At 44.0% G+C, this 18950-nt stretch overlaps 1 protein-coding gene across 2 annotated transcripts in view; it reads right to left on the bottom strand.

Annotated features, from left to right (window-relative positions):
* Nucleotides 1–18950, bottom strand: part of LOC110497517 (catenin alpha-2) — a 663050-nt gene that overhangs the window by 156765 nt on the left and 487335 nt on the right. For both annotated transcript variants that reach the window (XM_036954442.1, XM_036954443.1), the window contains exon 8: nt 9245–9325. In XM_036954442.1, coding sequence (XP_036810337.1) covers nt 9245–9325 — 81 coding nt within the window. The remainder of the gene's footprint in view (nt 1–9244; nt 9326–18950) is intronic.

Raw genomic sequence — 18950 nt, 5'->3', positions numbered from 1 at the left:
CTTGCAAATCTGTAAACAGCCACCTTATTTTTGGGGGGTGTGTGTGTGTGATGGGGGGGGGGTCTAACATCTATAATTATAATACATGTGTCGGAGAGAGTTTACTGCTTTCCCAATATTGTTGGAGTAACAAGGCCACAAAAGCACACCCAAGGACGGGGCGCACACTTGGTACAGGGGGAGGCGGGGGTAAAAAGTTGAACAAGGCAGAGAGAGAGAGAGAGATAGAGAAGGAGGGAAAACGTGGGATGTACGATTGAGTGCCTGATGTAAACCGTGTCACAGCCGCTGCGATATTTACAACCCTGCGCCAAGGTGTGCACAGGATTTTAAAAGGCGTTTTCTAATTACGTTACTAGGCCCCTGCCGTGCATCCCAAATGGCAGCCTATTCCCTATTGGCCCTGGTCAAAAGTAGTGCACTTTACAAGGAATAGGGTGCCATTTGGGACAGGCACATTGCCTAGCGGAACTGAGTGGCACATTGTGGTGGTCGACACGCGGGATTGGCTGGTGGCTCACCATGTGCATTGCCTGGCAGCAAAGGTGGCAGAGGGATACACAAGTGATGTACATCTATGGAAAATCCTAGGTCCTTGTGATTAACGCTGAGTGTGAAGAAAAGCAAACAGGCAGTCAGGCTGTCATTTTGAACCTGGGCGGGAGGGCGGGTTGCTTTATGTGTTGTTTGCACACACCTTTGATTTACTCAACATTTAATGCACGATCTTGAGTAGGCAATCAAACGTCCCATCTATGCATGTTTGATGAGGGTAAGTTGAGATGCTAAGTGTTTGTTAATGTGTGTACGTGTGTGTGTGTGTATGTATGTGTGTGTATAAGGGCCATAGTGTATAAGCAACTGTCTGCAAAATGATTCTCTGGGCCTACATGTTTATATATGATATACTGTATGAGTGGGTGTAAATTACACATATACCATATGTTAGACTTTATGTGTTCTGCGCTCAGAGAAACTGATATAAAACAGGTAGAGAATGAAATGACTATCTGTAGGCCTACATATGTATATGTGATATGTGGTTGGGTGTACTGTATCTCACACACACAGGTGTAGGATCTTAATCGGATCACTCTTTTGATGCTGAGAATTTTCCCGCACCGGTGGAGATGCAGACCAGCTTGGTGATTTTACATACATTCTAGAGCTTCAGGGTTTGAAAATAGTTTCACTATTCGAATAGTATCATACATTGTTGTCGGATGTTCAAAAGACGTGCGTTTATTTTTTTACGTAAACGTTTCACCTGAGCACTGCTGCGCGAGGGATAGGCTGCTCTTTCGCTCTATTACTGCAGCTGGGGAAGTTATAAGGGGCGGGTAGCGAGCAGACGGAGGGAAAGAGAGACGCCAAGGCAACTCGGCTACAGCAACCACAATGTTATTTATCATCCCATTTAACGTTAACAGGGCATGTCTTGACCAGAGTAGCCTCATTAGCTAGCTAAGTTAGCCACCTGTAGATAGCTAGGCTAATTGAGGCCAAACCCATTCGGATAAAACAACAGCCTACCTGTTGGTTGGTCGTTGTAGCCTACTCCTTTTAATTTCGCTAACTTGCATTGCATTAGTGAACTCTCACTCCACTTGCTACACATTGAGCCCTCTCTGCCGCTTTGATTGGCCAACATAAACAACAAGTTAAAAACGGGAAGGCTATCGGTTGGCACCCAGTCAATTTACGGGGCGCTGCAAGTCATAAACAATACATTGAATAGTTTGTTTTATTAAATTAATAAATTGAAATGTCATAGTATATCCTTGCATGTAACATTGTAACATGGATATTTTAATTTAATTTAGAAAAAAGCATTTTCAGTGTTATAATCGTTTTACAATAGGACTATAATTTAAATACTTGCAAAAAATAATACTCTTTATTTTCTATCCTGAAAAACTCCCCAGTCCTTAATGGTTAAAAACACCCCCATAACATGATGCAGCCACCACTATGCTTGAAAATTTGAAGAGTGGCACTTAGTTATGTGTTGTATTGGATTTTCCCCAAGCATAACACTTTGTATTCAGGGCAAAAAGTGAATCCCTGAGAAGTTTCCTTCCTCTCTGGCAACTGAGTTAGGAAGGCCACCTGTATCTTTCTAGACTGGGTGTATTGCTACACCATCAAAAGTGTATTTAATAACTTCACCGTAGCTCAAAGAGATATTCAATGTATTTTTTTTTATTTAAACCGTCTACCAATAGTTGCCCTTCTTTTCGAGGCACTGGAAATCCTCACTGCTCTTTGAGGTTGAATCTGTGTTTGCAATTCACTGCTCAACTGAGGAGTCTTACAGATAATTGCATGTGTGTGGTACAGAGACGAGGTAGCTATTAAAAAATTACTATGTTAAACACTATTATTGCACACACAGTGTGTATTCCTGACAGCTGTCACTGTCATTGTACTCATTCTCTCTCTGCCATCTCCCGTCTTCACAACGACACAAAGGTGTCAACCGTTGTGTGTGTTTCTGCGTTCTAACATGAGATGGCTGCTATACACAAGGGAGTATGACACACACACACACACACACACACACACACACACACACACACACACACACACACACACACACACACACACACACACACACACACACACACACACACACACACACACACACACAAACAAACAAAGTCACTTCACAGGCAAAGCCTCTTTGCTCAGTTCCCCTCCCTCCTGGAAGGCCTAGTGTCTCTTAGCACCATTGAATAGCCTCCTCTGGGGCTGTTGTGACATAATTACTATATCAGACCCGCTGTGTAATTCCTGCCTCTCTGCTCCTGTCTTGCCCTCCCCCTGTCTCCTCCATGGCTCCCCTCTGTCTCCCCTATGTCTCCACTATGTCTCCACTATGTCTCCTCTATGTCTCCCCTCTGTCTCCTCTATGTCTACCCTCTGTCTCCTCTATGTCTCCTCTATGTCTCCCCTCTGTCTCCCCTCTGTCTCCTCAATGTCTCCCCTCTGTCTCCTCTATGTCTCCTCTATGTCTCCCCTCTGTCTCCCCTCTGTCTCCTCTATGTCTCCCCTCTGTCTCCTCTATGTCTACCCTCTGTCTCCTCTATGTCTCCCCTCTGTCTCCTCTATGTCTACCCTCTGTCTCCTCTATGTCTCCTCTATGTCTACCCTCTGTCTCCTCTATGTCTCCTCTATGTCTCCCCTCTGTCTCCTCTATGTCTAGCCTCTGTCTCCTCTATGTCTCCTCTATGTCTCCCATCTGTCTCCTCTATGTCTCCCCTCTGTCTCCTCTATGTCTCCCCTCTGTCTCCTCTATGTCTACCCTCTGTCTCCTCTATGTCTCCTCTATGTCTCCCCTCTGTCTCCCCTCAGTCTCCTCTATGTCTCCCCTCTGTCTCCTCTATGTCTCCCCCCTGTCTCCCCTCTGTCTCCTCTATGTCTCCCCTCTGTCTCCTCTATGTCTCCCCTCTGTCTCCTCTATGTCTCCCCTATTTATTAATTTTTTAATCTTTATTTAACCAGGTAGGCAAGTTGAGAACAAGTTCTGATTTACAACTGCGACCTGGCCAAGATAAAGCAAAGCAGTTTGACACAAACAACAACACAGAGTTACACATGGAGTAAAACAAACATACAGTCAATAATACAGTAGAAAAATAAGTCTATATACAATGTGAGCAAATGAGGTGAGATAAGAGAGGTAAAGGCAAAACAAAAAAAGCCCATGGTGGCAAAGTAAATACAATATAGCAAGTAAAACACTGGAATGGTAGATTTGCAAGGTAGAGATAGAAATAATGGGGTGCAAAGGAGCAAAATAAATAAATACTGTAGGGGGAGAGGTAGTTGTTTGGGCTATATTATAGATGGGCTATGTACAGGTGCAGTAATCTGTGAGCTGCTCTGACAGCTGGTGCTTAAAGCTAGTGAGGGAGATAAGTGTTTCCAGTTTCAGAGATTTTTTTAGTTCGTTCCAGTCATTGGCAGCAGAGAACTGTAAGGAGAGGCAGCCAAAGGAAGAATTGGTTTTGGGGGTGACTAGAGAGATATACCTGATGGAGCGCGTGCTACAGGTGGGTGCTGCCATGGTGACCAGTGAGCTGAGATAAGGGGGGACTTTACCTAGCAGGGTCTTGTAGATGACCTGGAGACAGTGGGTTTGGCGACGAGTATGAAGCGAGGGCCAGCCAACGAGAGCGTACAGGTCACAGTGGTGGGTAGTATATGGGGCTTTGGTGACAAAACAGATGGCACTGTGATAGACTGCATCCAATTTATTGAGTAGGGTATTGGAGGCTATTTTGTAAATGACATCGCCGAAGTCGAGGATCGGTAGGATGGTCAGTTTTACAAGGGTATGTTTGGCAGCATGAGTGAAGGATGCTTTGTTGCGAAATAGGAAGTCAATTCTATATTTAACTTTGGATTGGAGATGTTTGATGTGAGTCTGGGGAAGGAGAGTTTACAGTCTAACCAGACACCCAGGTGTTTGTAGTTGTCCACATATTCTAAGTCAGAAGCGTCCAGAGTAGTGATGTTGGACAGGAAGGGCAGGTGCAGGCAGCGATCGGTTGAAGAGCAATTGGAGGCCACGGAAGGAGAGTTGTATGGCATTGAAGCTCACCTGGAGGGTTGTTAACACAGTGTCCAAAGAAGGGCCAGAAGTATACAGAATGGTGTCGTCTGTGTAGAGGTGGATCAGAGACTCACCAGCAGCAAGAGCGACACTATGTCTCCACTATGTCTCCCCTCTGCCTCCCCTCTGTCTCCCCTCTGTCTCCTCTATGTCTACCTTCTGTCTACTCTATTTGTCCTCTCTGTCTACCTTCTGTCTCCTCTATGCCTCCTCTATGTCTCCTCTATGTCTCCTCTATGTCTACCCTCTGTCTCATCGATGTCACCCCTCTGTCTCCCCTCTGTCTACACTCTGTCTCCACTCCTCTACATCGAACTCCAAATGTTTTGGGACAGTGAATTTTTTGTTTGTTATTTTGGCTCTGTCCTGGAGCACTTTAGATTTGAAATGGCACAACAACTATGGGGGTTAAATAGCAGATTGTCAGCATTCATTGTAGGATATTTTCATTCATATCGGGTAAACCATTTAGAAATTACAGCACTTTTTGTAGTCCCCCATTTTAGGGGAGCAAAAGTATTTTGTCCCAAATGCATAGCATGCAATGACTACAATACATCTAGCTTGTGACTCTACAATGTTGTTGGATGCATTTGGATGCAGTCTCAACGTCAACAGTGAGAAAGCAACTCCGGGATGCTGGCCTTCTAGGCAGAGTTGCAAAGAAAAAGCCATATCTCAGACTGGCCAATACAAAGAAAATATTAAGATGGGCAAAATAACACAGACACTGGACAGAGGAACTCTGCCTAGAAGGCCAGCATCCCAGAGTCGCCTCTTCATTGTTGACGTTGAGACTGGGGTTTTGCGGGTACTTTTTAACGAAGCTGCCAGTTGAGGACTTGTGAGGCGTCTGTTTCTCAAACTAGACACTCTAATGTACCTATTCTCTTGCTCAGTTATGCACAACTTCAGTATTACCTACTACAGGCTAAATAAAGGTTTTTATTATTTTATTTTGTTAGGATTATGTTGCTCTTACTGTAGTAGTGTAGCCCACTCCCGACCGATCACATTGTATAGCACCTGAGTGGCGCAATGGTCTAAGCAGTGCAAGCTGTATTGCTACAGATGCTGGTTCCTGTTCCTATACCTGTGCCGTCCTTGACTGGGAGACCCATAAGATGACAGTAGGTTTTTAGGTTTCTCTCCCTCTAAAACCAGAAATTATTCAAAATAACAAACTGGCTTTGTTTACAAATTAGTAACAATGTCTCACCACATGTTCAAGAATGGCCCTTTTCTCGCTCATTTTCCGTTATTTGAAAACAAAATAATCTAAACAAAGCAATTATTATTATTAATTTAGAATTATATAAAAGCCCCTTGCATATTCTCACAGATATATTATTAACCCGGTTATTAGCAAGACTATATGTTGATCATGGCTCCCGATTTGTGCACAATGGGATTGCCCAGCAGTTCTCCAGCTATATCCAAAGAGCGTGCGAGGTTCAAGGCACGAGGGCAGGGGGCATGGAATGGAATGCAGAGCCGCGCACAGAAGACGGACCTAGCCCTAAGGAAATGGAGGAGGAGGAAGGGGGAGGAGCTCTGTGCTACCCCGCCACACTGGGTAGCACAGAGCAACACTTTAAGGGGCATTGCACTAATAATGGAGCTGACTAGAGAAACATTCCCACTGTTTTTAGTGCCAGTTGGCACGTTCAAACTAAAACAACGTAAACATGTGATTGGTTGCAATTTCAATTTATTCCACCAGAAAAGACAAAACAAATAATACAACAAAAAGTATTATTATTATTATTATGTATCACATCCGACCGTGATTGGGATGCAGGTTCGATTCCCGTGCCGGCTGCCACTGGGAGACCCTGGGTGACCCATTTTGGTTTTAATTTAGAATCCTCCAATCCTCTATATGTAATTATTGGCGGAGAGTCACGTCATATTTTTTTCTGATATACGGTAGGCCTACCGTAGGCGACATGAGTCTCACTAGTGTTGAGTAATGTGCTGTTACGTAGTGTAGGTCTTATTTATTTAAAGAGCATATTGAAGTTAGAAGCAATAACCTACAACTATTTTAGCACCGTTTCACACTGTTCTGAGACAAGCATGGGGACTGCTCTTGATAAATCAATGAGATTTTTTATTTTGACTGAATCTCCATTTGGGTATTGGTTTGACTACAATTATTGTGTAGAAATGTCATGCTCTTAGTGTAACCGTTATTTAACTAGGCAAGCCAGTTCAGAATAAATTCTTATTTACAAGGACAGCCTAAATTGAATAACTAAACATAAAATGTGCTATATACACAAACATCTGCCACAATAATCATATTACTTATTACCCCTCCCCGTCGGGGAATTGAACCACGGTCTCCCGCGTGCCCGCAAGTACTGTAGCCTACTCCCGACAGTCACGTTGTACATATTATCCATTTCATCCTAACGGTAACCGAGAGGGTTTTTAGTTGTTCTTGGAACAGAAACACCATAATATTAATCACATGAATTAAGCAACATTTCTTAAAATCAGTTCCATATATATACTATGTTCTTACAAAAAAGGTTTTAAATTCTCTCGTACAGCCACTATTGAAGGATATCAAATGCTTCTCAAAGATGCCCTCTGGTGGTCAAACTAGCACTAACTAGCATAAATGGTACCAGTGGTTGGCATTTAAATAACATGCCACAGAATACGCTGCAACTTTTAAAGGACAAACCACTGTATGTCTCTTATATGTTCCCTTTGTCTCCTCTCTGTTTCTTCTACGTCTGACTATATAGTACATTGAGTACATATAGTACATAAGACCCATAAAGACTTCCTGTATCTTAGGGTGGAGACCATGTTAAGTCTGCGTTGAGCAATCTCTGTTTTCAGTTAATTGGTTATTAGACCAATATTTAAGTTATTAATGGCTGTGGTACTATAGATCATTGCCATTTTAAAGATATACCGTAACACGGAACCCAAACTGGCTGCGTCGTGCATAAATGTATTTTGTCCCCCCACACCAAACGTGATCACGACACGCAGGTTAAAATATCAAAACAAACTCTGAACCAATTATATTTATTTGGGGACAGGTCGAAAAGCATTCAACATTTATGGCAATTTAGCTAGCTAGCTTGCACTTGCTAGCTAAATTGTCCTATTTAGCTAGCTTTCTGTTGCTAGCTAATTTGTCCTGGGATATAAACATTGAGTTGTTATATTATCTGAAATGCTGAAGGTCCTCTAATCCACCAATTAATCCACACATAAAACAGTTAACCAAATTGTTTCTAGTCATCTCTCCTCCTTCTAGGCTTTTTCTTCTCTTGACTTTACATTGCAATTGGCAACTTTCATAAATTAGGTGCATTACCGCCACTGGCCTTGTTTGTCTTTCAGTCACCCACGTGGTTATTACCAATGAGGAGATGGCACGTGGGTACCTGCTTATATAAACCAATGAGGAGATGGGAGAGGCAGTACTTGCAGCGCGATCTGCATCAGAAATAGAACTGACTTCTATTTTAGCCCTTGGCAACGCAGACGCTCGTTGTCGCGCGCGAGCAGTGTGGAAACAATAATTGAACAATATAGACTTCTAAATGTATTTTTGCAACGCGATGCAACATGATTTTTGCACGCAATGCGAGCGGTGTAGTCAGCCTGTAAGATGAACACTTGTTTGGCATCTAAATACTGTGCAACAGAGCAGGTGAACTACACCCCTTAATAAAAGTGAATGAATAGCTTTTAGGTTACCGTGACTACCATTCGCCTACCATCACCTGCATTTTTCTATGAATTATACGATACAACAACAAAAAACATAATTTCATGGGTAGAGAGGGAGGGAGGCAAAATGAGATTGCCTTCCCAAAGAAATCAATTTTACTTTTGATTACTATAACAAGATGTAACACTACATGAAGTGTCTCCTTTTGGGCCACTAATGGAGAGGAGCATTGCAATTTGGGAGAAAGTAATAGCTCCGAGCTCTCAGTCTCTATACTCCCCGGGATTCATGAAATCAAGTGTATACGTGTAAAGATCGGGTCGATAGATTTCAATGACAGAAACACATTTGGCTCTTTAGCTCGGTGTTTGTAAAGTGAATAGCAGTCTATGCAGGATGGAGAGTCAGTCAGAGCAATGTGTAAGTGCAGACCCAGAATCAGGTATTATGCAGGGTTTGGCCATCATATAACCATTTATGTCAGATTTGGGTTCCGGCTAAATTGGCCAAACTCTCTCCATGTATAGTATGATTGCCTTTCAGTGAAAATATGGTGTGTCTATTATAGCCAATCATGTCAGGTGTTGTTTGAAGCCAAGTTGGCCACACTGTCCACATAAATTGCATTGGAGCGCAAAAATGGCATCTTTAGCCAATCAAGTCCGGTTTCAGTTGGAACTGAGTTGGCTAAACTATGTTCATGATACGATTGCCTTGGACTTCAAAAATGTCCTCTTTTTATCCAGTCATGTCCGGTTTGTGTTGGAACAGAGTTGGCCAGACTGTCCCTGTACGATTGCCTTTTTAGTGTACATATGGCGTCTATAGCTAATCATGTAAGGATTTGTTTGGGACCAGGTTGGCCAAACTCTTTGGTGCAAACATGGCGTCCATCAAACTCAGCTTTGGACACTGTGACCCACCTGTCTGCGCAGATCCCTGGTCTTCTTGGTCATCTTGTCGATGGCAGAGTTCAGCGGGTCTCCTTTCTCTTTCCTGCCAGTCTGTAGAGAGAGGTAGAGGGGAACACAGAGACACAGTGTTACCTCAGGGTTACCTGTGTAACATCACTAATTCATTATCACACACACACACAAATGCTCACATCAAAAAGTGCATTATGCTTGTACTCCACTACAGGAGGGAATGGGAGCACAAAGGTTTGTACTGCAGTTAAAAGGGATTAGAGGAGGGGAATCATTCCTGGAATACTCTCTGCCTCCGCTTTCTCATAAGTGACTTTGGATGTTCAAGATGTAAGAGAAAGTCGCAGGGCTGGATAAAATAAGAACTTGAGGCTACTGCAATACACACCGATTGAGGAGAGTACTGAGCAAATAAGATGGTGGTGACAGACATCAGATGAAGACGACTTGCAGGGGAGCAACTGCGGAACCGTTTCAGAGAAATTCCGTCAAGCATGAAACCAAGTAAAGCAAGTGAAGTGCTGTGGGCTTTGGAGTTACACACGCAATTGTAACTAGGTGGGTTTCTGAACATGCTAACTAGGCCACTTGGACTTAAAGCTCTCAACAAATGATGCCCGTTGTTGTTAGTGAATGAGTGACTAAAAATACAAAAATATAGCTTCTTTCTCAAGGGTCTTTAGCTGTCATCGAATAATACCCCATTTTGTTAGTGAGTAAGCAACTAGAGAGACAAAACAGATAGAGAGAGAGGGGTCAATATGAGACCTTGTCTTGTTGGAGAACAATTATGAGTTTCTGTGGTGTTAGCGGCAGCTAGCCCTTCCTTCTGCCCCCTCTTCCCTCAGGCCATCTTAGACAGCCCGCAGCTGGTTGCAGTCACAAGTGTCACCTCACGCTAAATGACAATAACATCTCTCTCTCCCTTTCTCTCTCCCTCTCTCTCTCCCTCTCCCTGTCTTTCACTTTCTCTTTCTCTGTTTCTTCCTTTTCTCTATCTCTCTCTCTCAAAAAATTGAAAAATGAAGTGGTGGCCATTAAATATTGATGGCACACCAAAGGCGAGCGATGTTCCATTTCAAGCGACACGGGGCTGCAGTAACGTAGGTGAGATTCCATCTATTGCCTCAGGGATCGACGAGGAGGGGAGGGGGCAAACAGGGGTCAGGTGACATGCAGCGTTCCCTAGGGGGCCTGGGAAATGGACTTGGGCATGCCGGGTCGGGCGGTTGGCTGGTTGGCGGTTGAATGCATTGTCATGCCTCAAGCTGCGAGCAGTTAATAGGTATAAAACAGATTGCCTATCAGAGATATAAAATCCATTACCGCCTGATGGAATCAAAGGAGAATCACTGCCAGAGAGAAGGATAAACAATTTATTGTTTATGGGCTACGGCGAGCGTAAATAATGCTGAAGCTGAGACTGATATTCCAAAGCATTCTATTAATTACCTTAGTAGACTCCCTTTCATTTTCGCAGTGACCCCTTTGGAGCGTATGGGGTCCCATTTGGAGGCCTATGATGATGAAAGCGGAGATAACCTTTACGCCGGGGGCTGCCATTAAATATGACATAAAGATGCTATCATTAATGTTGTGTTATGAATTTGTTTTGGATGACTTAATAGGGTGATTAGGGTGGGCGATGAGGCGGCTTGATTCCTACGGGCCGGGGTTAGATGTCAGGGGTTAGAGATCGCACACAGCTACACTTCTTAACCTCTTCTCAGACAGGCGGGAGGGATGGAAGGAGAGGAGAAGAGAGAAGGGGAGGGGAGTAAAGATGACAGAAAAGGGAGACGAAGAGAACGAGAGATAAATAAATGGCACAATATATGGCAAAAATGAAGATGAGTGAATGCAAAAAAAGAGGGAGAGACAAAGAGATGAGAGGGGAGTGAAAAATTGGGTATACGGTATGTAGGGGACTTAAATAGAATCCTTGAATCCTTGAACATATGGGGACGTAAGAAGGCGGGTTTAAACAAACACCCTTTAACAAACTCTGTTTGCGGCATTCAACATGAATTCAGTTACAACCAGGTGCTGGCTACACTGACGGTTCGGTCCATTAGAAGTCGTCTCTTTACAGCAATACCTTAGCGCATCAAAGATCCAAATCAACAGATTGTACAGAGACACCGATGATACACCAGTCAAAGCAACAGTAGAGCATACCAAATTAATTGCCCGGTTGCCATAGCAACCCCGTTCCAATTCCACCCTACAGTGGAGTGTGTTAACATCATTATCTTGGTGGGAAGAGAGAACAACCTAACATTTACAGACGTAGGATCTGAATTTGATCACACTTTTGTCGCTGAGAATTTTCCTGCACAGAAGGAAATGCAAACGTGTAGTTCATTCGAGATTTACAAAGGCTTCTAAAGTTTGTAATGCCAAACTTGACTTTCCCCAATGAACAATGTATCAGCCTCTACAAAAATGTCCATTATTTAGAATATACATAATAATTCACATTTCCTGTTGACGAAGGATAATATCGCTGCTGTAGCAAACTGGCTCAAATTAAGACCCTACATCTGTACATGCTCTCCCATCCTAGCCTAGCAAAGAAGCAGTATAATACTAATATGGAGGGTAGTGTAGATACTGGACATGCCAACGAGTGGTACGGACGATCATTTACATCAACGGTTAGACCTGTCTTGGATGTGAACACCATATCCTCATTGTGTCACTATGGGAGCGTTTCACAGGTCTCGTCCACTCTATTACAGAGCCGGCGCAAGACTACAGCCACTCCGTTATACAGCGCTAGATACGGGAGACAATGGTGAGCCTTATGGCCTCCGATGTGACGTTCCCCATATTACAGGCCTACATATCGTTGCGTATGTCCTTGGCTAGATATCACTTCAGTCTTGTTGGAGTGTTCATTATTTGCTTTCCAATATGGGACCTGGTGCTGCTGTACAGCTTAAATTACACTTGAAGAAATGTTTGATTGAATATTGAAAGGTCCCAAATGACACACTATTCCCAATATATTGCAATACTTTTAACCATGTCTCTGTTGACTGAACTATAGATTTCTTAAAGGAGATGATATGCTAGGGAGGATGTATGTGTCGTGTTACCATTCTCCTTATGATACTGAAAGCAGAACAGAACACTCGACGTCATCTGACGTCTATTTGTCTATTTCGTGCCCCAATCGGAATTCAGATCAGACCTCTCCGACTCCCTTCCTTCCTTCTTTCATTCTTTTGTTTATTTTTTTGGGGGGGGGGGGCGTTCTCCGTGCATGGTGCCTCGATGGTTCTGTCACTCTCAATGTGTTTGTCACCGCAAGGGCTATAAACATTATTGTTTCCCATTAGGCCTGAAATTGCTTCCCATCAAACAAGACACACAAAAAATTGCGAGAGGGGAATGCCCCCAACAGATCACACTAAACGGCGATGGCCCCCCTCTTTAAAATCACGCCTCCACCGCCCGAGAGCATTCTCTGGCCAATCATAGCAATTTAAACGGTGTCTGGGCCCCTAGAGCCCCTCTGTCTGTCCACATGGTCTTATTTGGGTCCCTGGGAGAGGTAGGCACAGGCGAAGGTCATGACCCAAGGGTTATACACTCCAATAGATCTATTAAAGAGCAGGAACAACTTCCTGTCCAATATAACAACCAATCAGAGACCTCTATTTACAGACTTGTAACAATGGAGTGATGAGCTACTTTAAGTGACAGCCTTAAGAGTTGGCAAGACAGCAAACACAGATCTAGGATCAGGCTAACGGAGTGGACTGTTCAGCCTAGCATTTTCTTACCTTTATCATGAGGGTTTATTCAAGTGACACTCTTGTCCTGTTTTTTATTATTGTTACTGTTTCGAAATATTGTCTGGTCTGGTTCAAGAAGAGTGAGATCTTGACAGACACACTTAGCATATGGGTTTATGGGGAGACTTGAATTGGTCCCTCTTGTAAAAGAGACGTGGTCTCAATGGGAATAACCGGTATAAATAAAGAAATGAAAACACTGCTCTCCAATTCCCTTGGGTATTGGTCTGTTCAAGACGATTGAGATCGATGACAACCCATGGCAAGCAAACGTCTTTGTATGCAGCGAGGCAGTGAGTGTCAATGACTGAATGGGAACACTACACAACGTCTACATCCCTAGGCCTATTTGGGGCCACGGCCAGGTCTAATAGTTCTGGCCTCTGAAAGAGAATGAGAAAACAGGAAGTCCATTGAAATAGATATGATTCCTCCCATTCATGTAATGTATTGCTGTTATGCCCTTGGGCCAAGGCCCCTGCAACCAGAGGAAGCATGGATTTTCCTCCATATAGATGTTGAGCAGCATTAGGAATGAATGATTTCACACACACACACACACACACACACACACACGCTCCTCAGCCTCGGTCCTAATGGTAATAGAGCACGGTGCACCAAACAATGAGGAGAAACCCTCAGTCTCATAATCTGGATGGATAGGCCAGGGCTGCAAGCCCATATTTAACTAGGCTTGGGGAATGCAACAAAAGGCAAACCCATCTGGCACACACACAAGTGTGTGTTTTAAATTGTTCTTCAGCTCTTAAGGTTTCTTGGAGAACTCTTTCCCAATAAAGAGTCCCACCGTAACGCCGGCCCCGTTTTGGACTTCTTACCCTTTTTAAAACATGTGTTTGAGCTACAGACTTCTGGGCTGTACCACTGGATTTGTCTATTTCCATTAACGGGGGGCTGAGCTAGAGCGGTGTTTGTGAGCCAAGGGCAGATCCCGAAGGGGTCCAGGGACGGTTCTTTTTTACAAATATGTCAAAGAAAAAGCTGAATGTCACAAACACACACGTTTCGCTCTATGACGCTGACGAGCTACACAGTAGTCAGTAGAAAGTACGAGGTTTTTCCACATTCCCAGGACAGAGTGTCTGTAATACTGTAGAAATCTCACTAATTTGCTGTCACAAACTCCATACTTCACGCAGTTGTTACTGACTAGTTGGATTTTCATTTCCCGCTATGCAAATCAATTCTGTAGTTACAGTATTCATATTAATTCATGTTATCGGGTTTTTGGTTTAGTGACCTTATATTATGTCAACTCGTTTTGTCTTCTACTTCTAGCCATGGTTGTCCTGAAGATAAAATGGGGAAAATCTTAATTGTGAGGCTAAATATAAGGGCTGGACATACAGATACATTCTTAAAGGCTCCGGAAATGTAACATTTCTTGTGTTGGGTCAAGAGTTCAATTAACACTCTAAAGAGTTAAATTAACACTGTAAAAAGTTAAATTAACACTATAAAGAGTTAAATTAACACTCAGTGGTGTAAAATAAACTCAATGTTAGTTTATTACAGTCAAATTACCAAATCGCCCTCTAGTGGCCTCATGGGTGAAACATTATTAATATATTTTTTTCATTTCAGAAAATCTGGTGTTTCTATGTCAAAATATTTAGTCATATTTCAGTTTTCTGTGACACAAAAAAAATCACTCGACAGGCACCCTGGGAAATATGCATATAAGGATTTAAACCCTACAGCAGGGCCTCCTGTCTGGGTTGGCGCCCCCCCCTTGGGTTGTGCCGTGGCGGAGATCTTCGTAGGCTATACTCGGCCTTGTCTCAGGATGGTAAGTTGGTGGTTGAAGATATCCCTCTAGTGGTGTGGGGGCTGTGCTTTGGCAAAGTGGGTGGGGTTATATCCTTCCTGTTTGGCCCTGTCCGGGGGTGTCATCGGATGGGGCCACAGTGTCTCCTGACCCCTCCTGTCTCAGCCTCCAGTATTTATGCTGCAGTGGTTTATGTGTCGGGGGGCTAGGGTCAGTTTGTTATATCTGGAGTACTTCTCCTGTCCTATCCGGTGTCCTGTGTGAATTTAAGTATGCTCTCTCTAATTCTCTCTTTCTCTCTTTCTTTCTCTCTCTCCTAGGACCTGAGCCTTAGGACCATGCCTCAGGACTACCGGGCATGATGACTCCTTGCTGTCCCCAGTCCACCTGGCCGTGCTGCTCCTCCAGTTTCAACTGTTCTGCCTGTGATTATTATTTGACCATGCTGGTCATTTATGAACATTTGAACAAATTGGCCATGTTCTGTTATAATCTCCACCCGGCACAGCCAGAAGAGGACTGGCCACCCCACATAGCCTGGTTCCTCTCTAGGTTTCTTCCTAGGTTTTGGCCTTTCTAGGGAGATTTTCCTAGCCACCGTGCTTCTACACCTGCATTGCTTGCTGTTTGGGGTTTTAGGCTGGGTTTCTGTACAGCACTTTGAGATATCAGCTGATGTACGAAGGGCTATATAAATACATTTGATTTGATTTGGTCCTGGAGGGCTGAAACATTTCTGGTTTTGTGCGCGTGTGTGCGTATCAGGTGCACGCACACACATACACACACAGAAGCCAGTATCGCAGAGGAGAGGGCATAACGACATCAGTCATCCAGGCTGCCTGGAGAACCACATGCTAATGTGTCATTTAAGCGCTGTAGGGAGGCGGAGGATTAAGAGATCATGCCACCCAAAGTTTAAAAAAAAGAGAGCAGAATCAGAGGATGTTCAGAGAGAGAGGGAGCTTCTCACTTAGACACCTGTGACTTAAAGGGTCAATCTGAGATTCCAACGACGACAAAGAGTCAATAGCTATACATATTCATTTAAATGAAGTCCAAAAATAGATTTTCCAACCCTCGATTTCACTGTGAATTAGGACCTGCACGTGTTATATGAGTTTCACACTAGGAGAAATGAGATAAGCAAAGACGAAAAGAGAGGAGACACTCATAAACCATTGTGTTGCATTGCATTGTCATAACACACATCATGGCGGAAGAGTGTACTATCAAAGCCATGACTTTGTATTCAAAGTCAAAACCCCTGTCCGCGCTTTTGTATTTTTTTTTTTCTTCTTCCAGGAATTGATAATCGCCCTGGCCTAGTTGCCAGCTAGAGCTCTTCCAAATCTGCATTACGTAGATTATGAAACGGTGAAACACAGCGGCCGGGATTCTAACCAGGGAGGGAAAAAACCCGTCAATCACACTAAACCTGTTATAGCAGGCTCGCTCGGGCTCCTAGTAGAATGCTGGATACAATCAGTCAAAATCGGGTGACCATTTGAGGCACCCAATTCTCTCCCCCCCAAACCCCACTGAATACCTCAGAGCTGAATATGTATCCTTTAGTACACCACTTATAGATGTGTATCTGCGTTTCATGTCTAGTTGGGTCACGTCAACACATTGTGCCATATACACTGGGGCAAACGGTTATTACTAACACTGCCATGCATAATCAGAAGCTTGTCGGATCCAACCTTCATACACATGGTAGTTAAGTCAAATCAATGCATTGTGCCATATACCCTAGTGCTAACTGTTATTACCACCATTACAATGTACATTATAGTCTTCGTAATTGTTACAATTATATAAATATAGCTATGTCACGTCAATACATACCATACACCCTAGTCACTAGAGCCTAGTGCTATAACTAGCTAATATGAAATATTACTGTCGTTCACATCATTACATTGTATATCATTACACATATATTTGCCTGAACTCCCTCACATCAAGCCATGGAGAATGTATTGCTCGTAATAAAATTGCTGTCAGAACGTCATCGAAATGTTCTCTCGACGTTGGCCCTATGACGATGAATCATAGGTTGCAGTGGTTGAATCCTATGCCTCATGTTTCCTCACGGCCAGGTCACAGCTGTGGTCTCCCGGGTGTGTGTGTGTGTGTGTGTGTGTGCGCCCACCCAGGCTGTGCCCACACACCTTCCCACACAGGTCCATTATCCACCTTGACAACACAATAGGGAACAGCAACAAACAACCCCCCCCATCCATCCATCACTATTCATCCATCCATCCGCCACACACGGCATCATGCGTGTATTTCGCGACACAGACCACATAGCAGAGTATGCAGGTTGGGGTTTCGTGGTTTCACTTCTATCTCCCCAACGTGTTGTCAATGGCTTCCATTCACAGACCGTAAGGGTCTCCCATCTGCTCATTGTTTCCCCGATTCATTCTCTAAGGGGACTCTTTCCCTTCATTCATTTTCTCTGGTTCTGGGTGGCGTCGTGGCGATAAGCTCATACTCCTCTCTAGGTACGGCGGCGGTTGGATAATGGAAGCGGTAATGGCCAAGTGACTCCAGCTCACCCAGGAGGCTGGCTGGCTGGCTGGCTGGATGGATGGATGGTAGAGACAGCTACTAAGAGTGCTCGACGTGCAACAGCTGGGACCAACATGCGGTTCCTTTGCCTCTCACTCAGTCCCCGCTCCAATCACTCATGTATTGTAGTGCACTCAGCGCAAATTGCTTTGCCGTGCTCCGCCGTGCACCGTTCCCTCCTCCCTTCCCCACTCCCTACCCACTAATAGCGGAATAAGACGTGCAATTCTCGGGCCGAGGCAGACAGAAAATGATATGGATGTCTAGTGCAATGTGAGAGAGCAGGGAAAGGGAATGAGGGGGGAGAACAGAGGAGGAGATGATGAAGGGATCTGCGTACAATAAGGGGGGACGCTGGAGGCAGACAGCCAAAGAAAGAGAGAGAGAAAGAGAGGTAGAGCAGAAAGAGAGAATGATAGAGAGATAGAAAGAGAATTGAAAGATACCCTGTCTATTGGAGAGAGAGAGAGATAATAATAATATGGTCAGACAACAAAAGAAGAGAGGGGAGAGAGCTTTTATTTTTTGGTTTGGCACAAAGCGCCCGTCTCATTCTCTCAAGATCAATGTGTTAAATGATATCAATTCCGGCTCCTTGTCAATTCAATTAAGGCCCAATGCAAGGAACAATTACTGTCCAGGTTGGTTACACTGACTCCAGGCTTAGAGAAAGAAGAAAAAGTGAGAGGGAGGGGGACACTGACTCCTACAGAAAGAGAGAACGAGAGAGAGGGAGAGAGAGAGAAAGAGAGAGGGAGAGAGAGAGAAAGAGAGAGAGAGGACCCTGACTCCTAAAGAGAAAGAGAGAGAGGGAGATAAACCACATTGGGTTAACAGTAGATAATGGCTCAGCCGGATCCTCAATAAGATAAGTTGAGCTGCTCTACAGCGGTGTGTGTTTGTATGTGCATGTGTGTGTTTGTATATGCATGTGTATGTGTGTGTGTGTGTGTGTGTGTGTGTCGGTGGTTCCAGGGATGAGCAGCAACCATTTGACTTGTTCTCATTAAGTGGAGCTTAAAGAGCTACAGCGAAACTGCGACCATCAACCTGGTTTGATTACAGGAAAATAAACCAGGCTCTCCATGCCTCCCCAGTGAGCCTCTTTAAGTGTAGAATGTGGTGAGATGAGATGAGAAAATATGATTATACTGGGTTTTATCCTGGAATTAACAAACAGATTAACCAGCAGAAAATGAGGTCTTTCGAACTCAGTTTTTCTGATTAGGTATAGGCATATATTCATCAGTGTCATACCTGACACCCTAGACCCTAGACCCACTCCAATATGCTTACCGCCCCAATAGGTCCACAGACGACTCAATTGCAACCACACTGCCCTAACCCATCTGGACAAGAGGAATACCTATGTGAGAATGCTGTTCATCGACTACAGCTCTGCATTTAACACCATAGCACCCTCCAAACTCGTCATCAAGCTCGAGACCCTGAGTCTCGACCCCGCCCTGTGCAACTGGGTCCTGGACTTCCTGACGGGCCACCCCCAGGTGGTGAGGGTAGGTAACAA

This window comes from Oncorhynchus mykiss, chromosome 19, assembly GCF_013265735.2.
Source record: "Oncorhynchus mykiss isolate Arlee chromosome 19, USDA_OmykA_1.1, whole genome shotgun sequence".
NCBI classification, from domain to species: domain Eukaryota; kingdom Metazoa; phylum Chordata; class Actinopteri; order Salmoniformes; family Salmonidae; genus Oncorhynchus; species Oncorhynchus mykiss.
The sequence above is the reverse complement of the archived record's forward strand: the minus strand, read 5'-3'. Positions and strand labels throughout refer to the sequence as shown.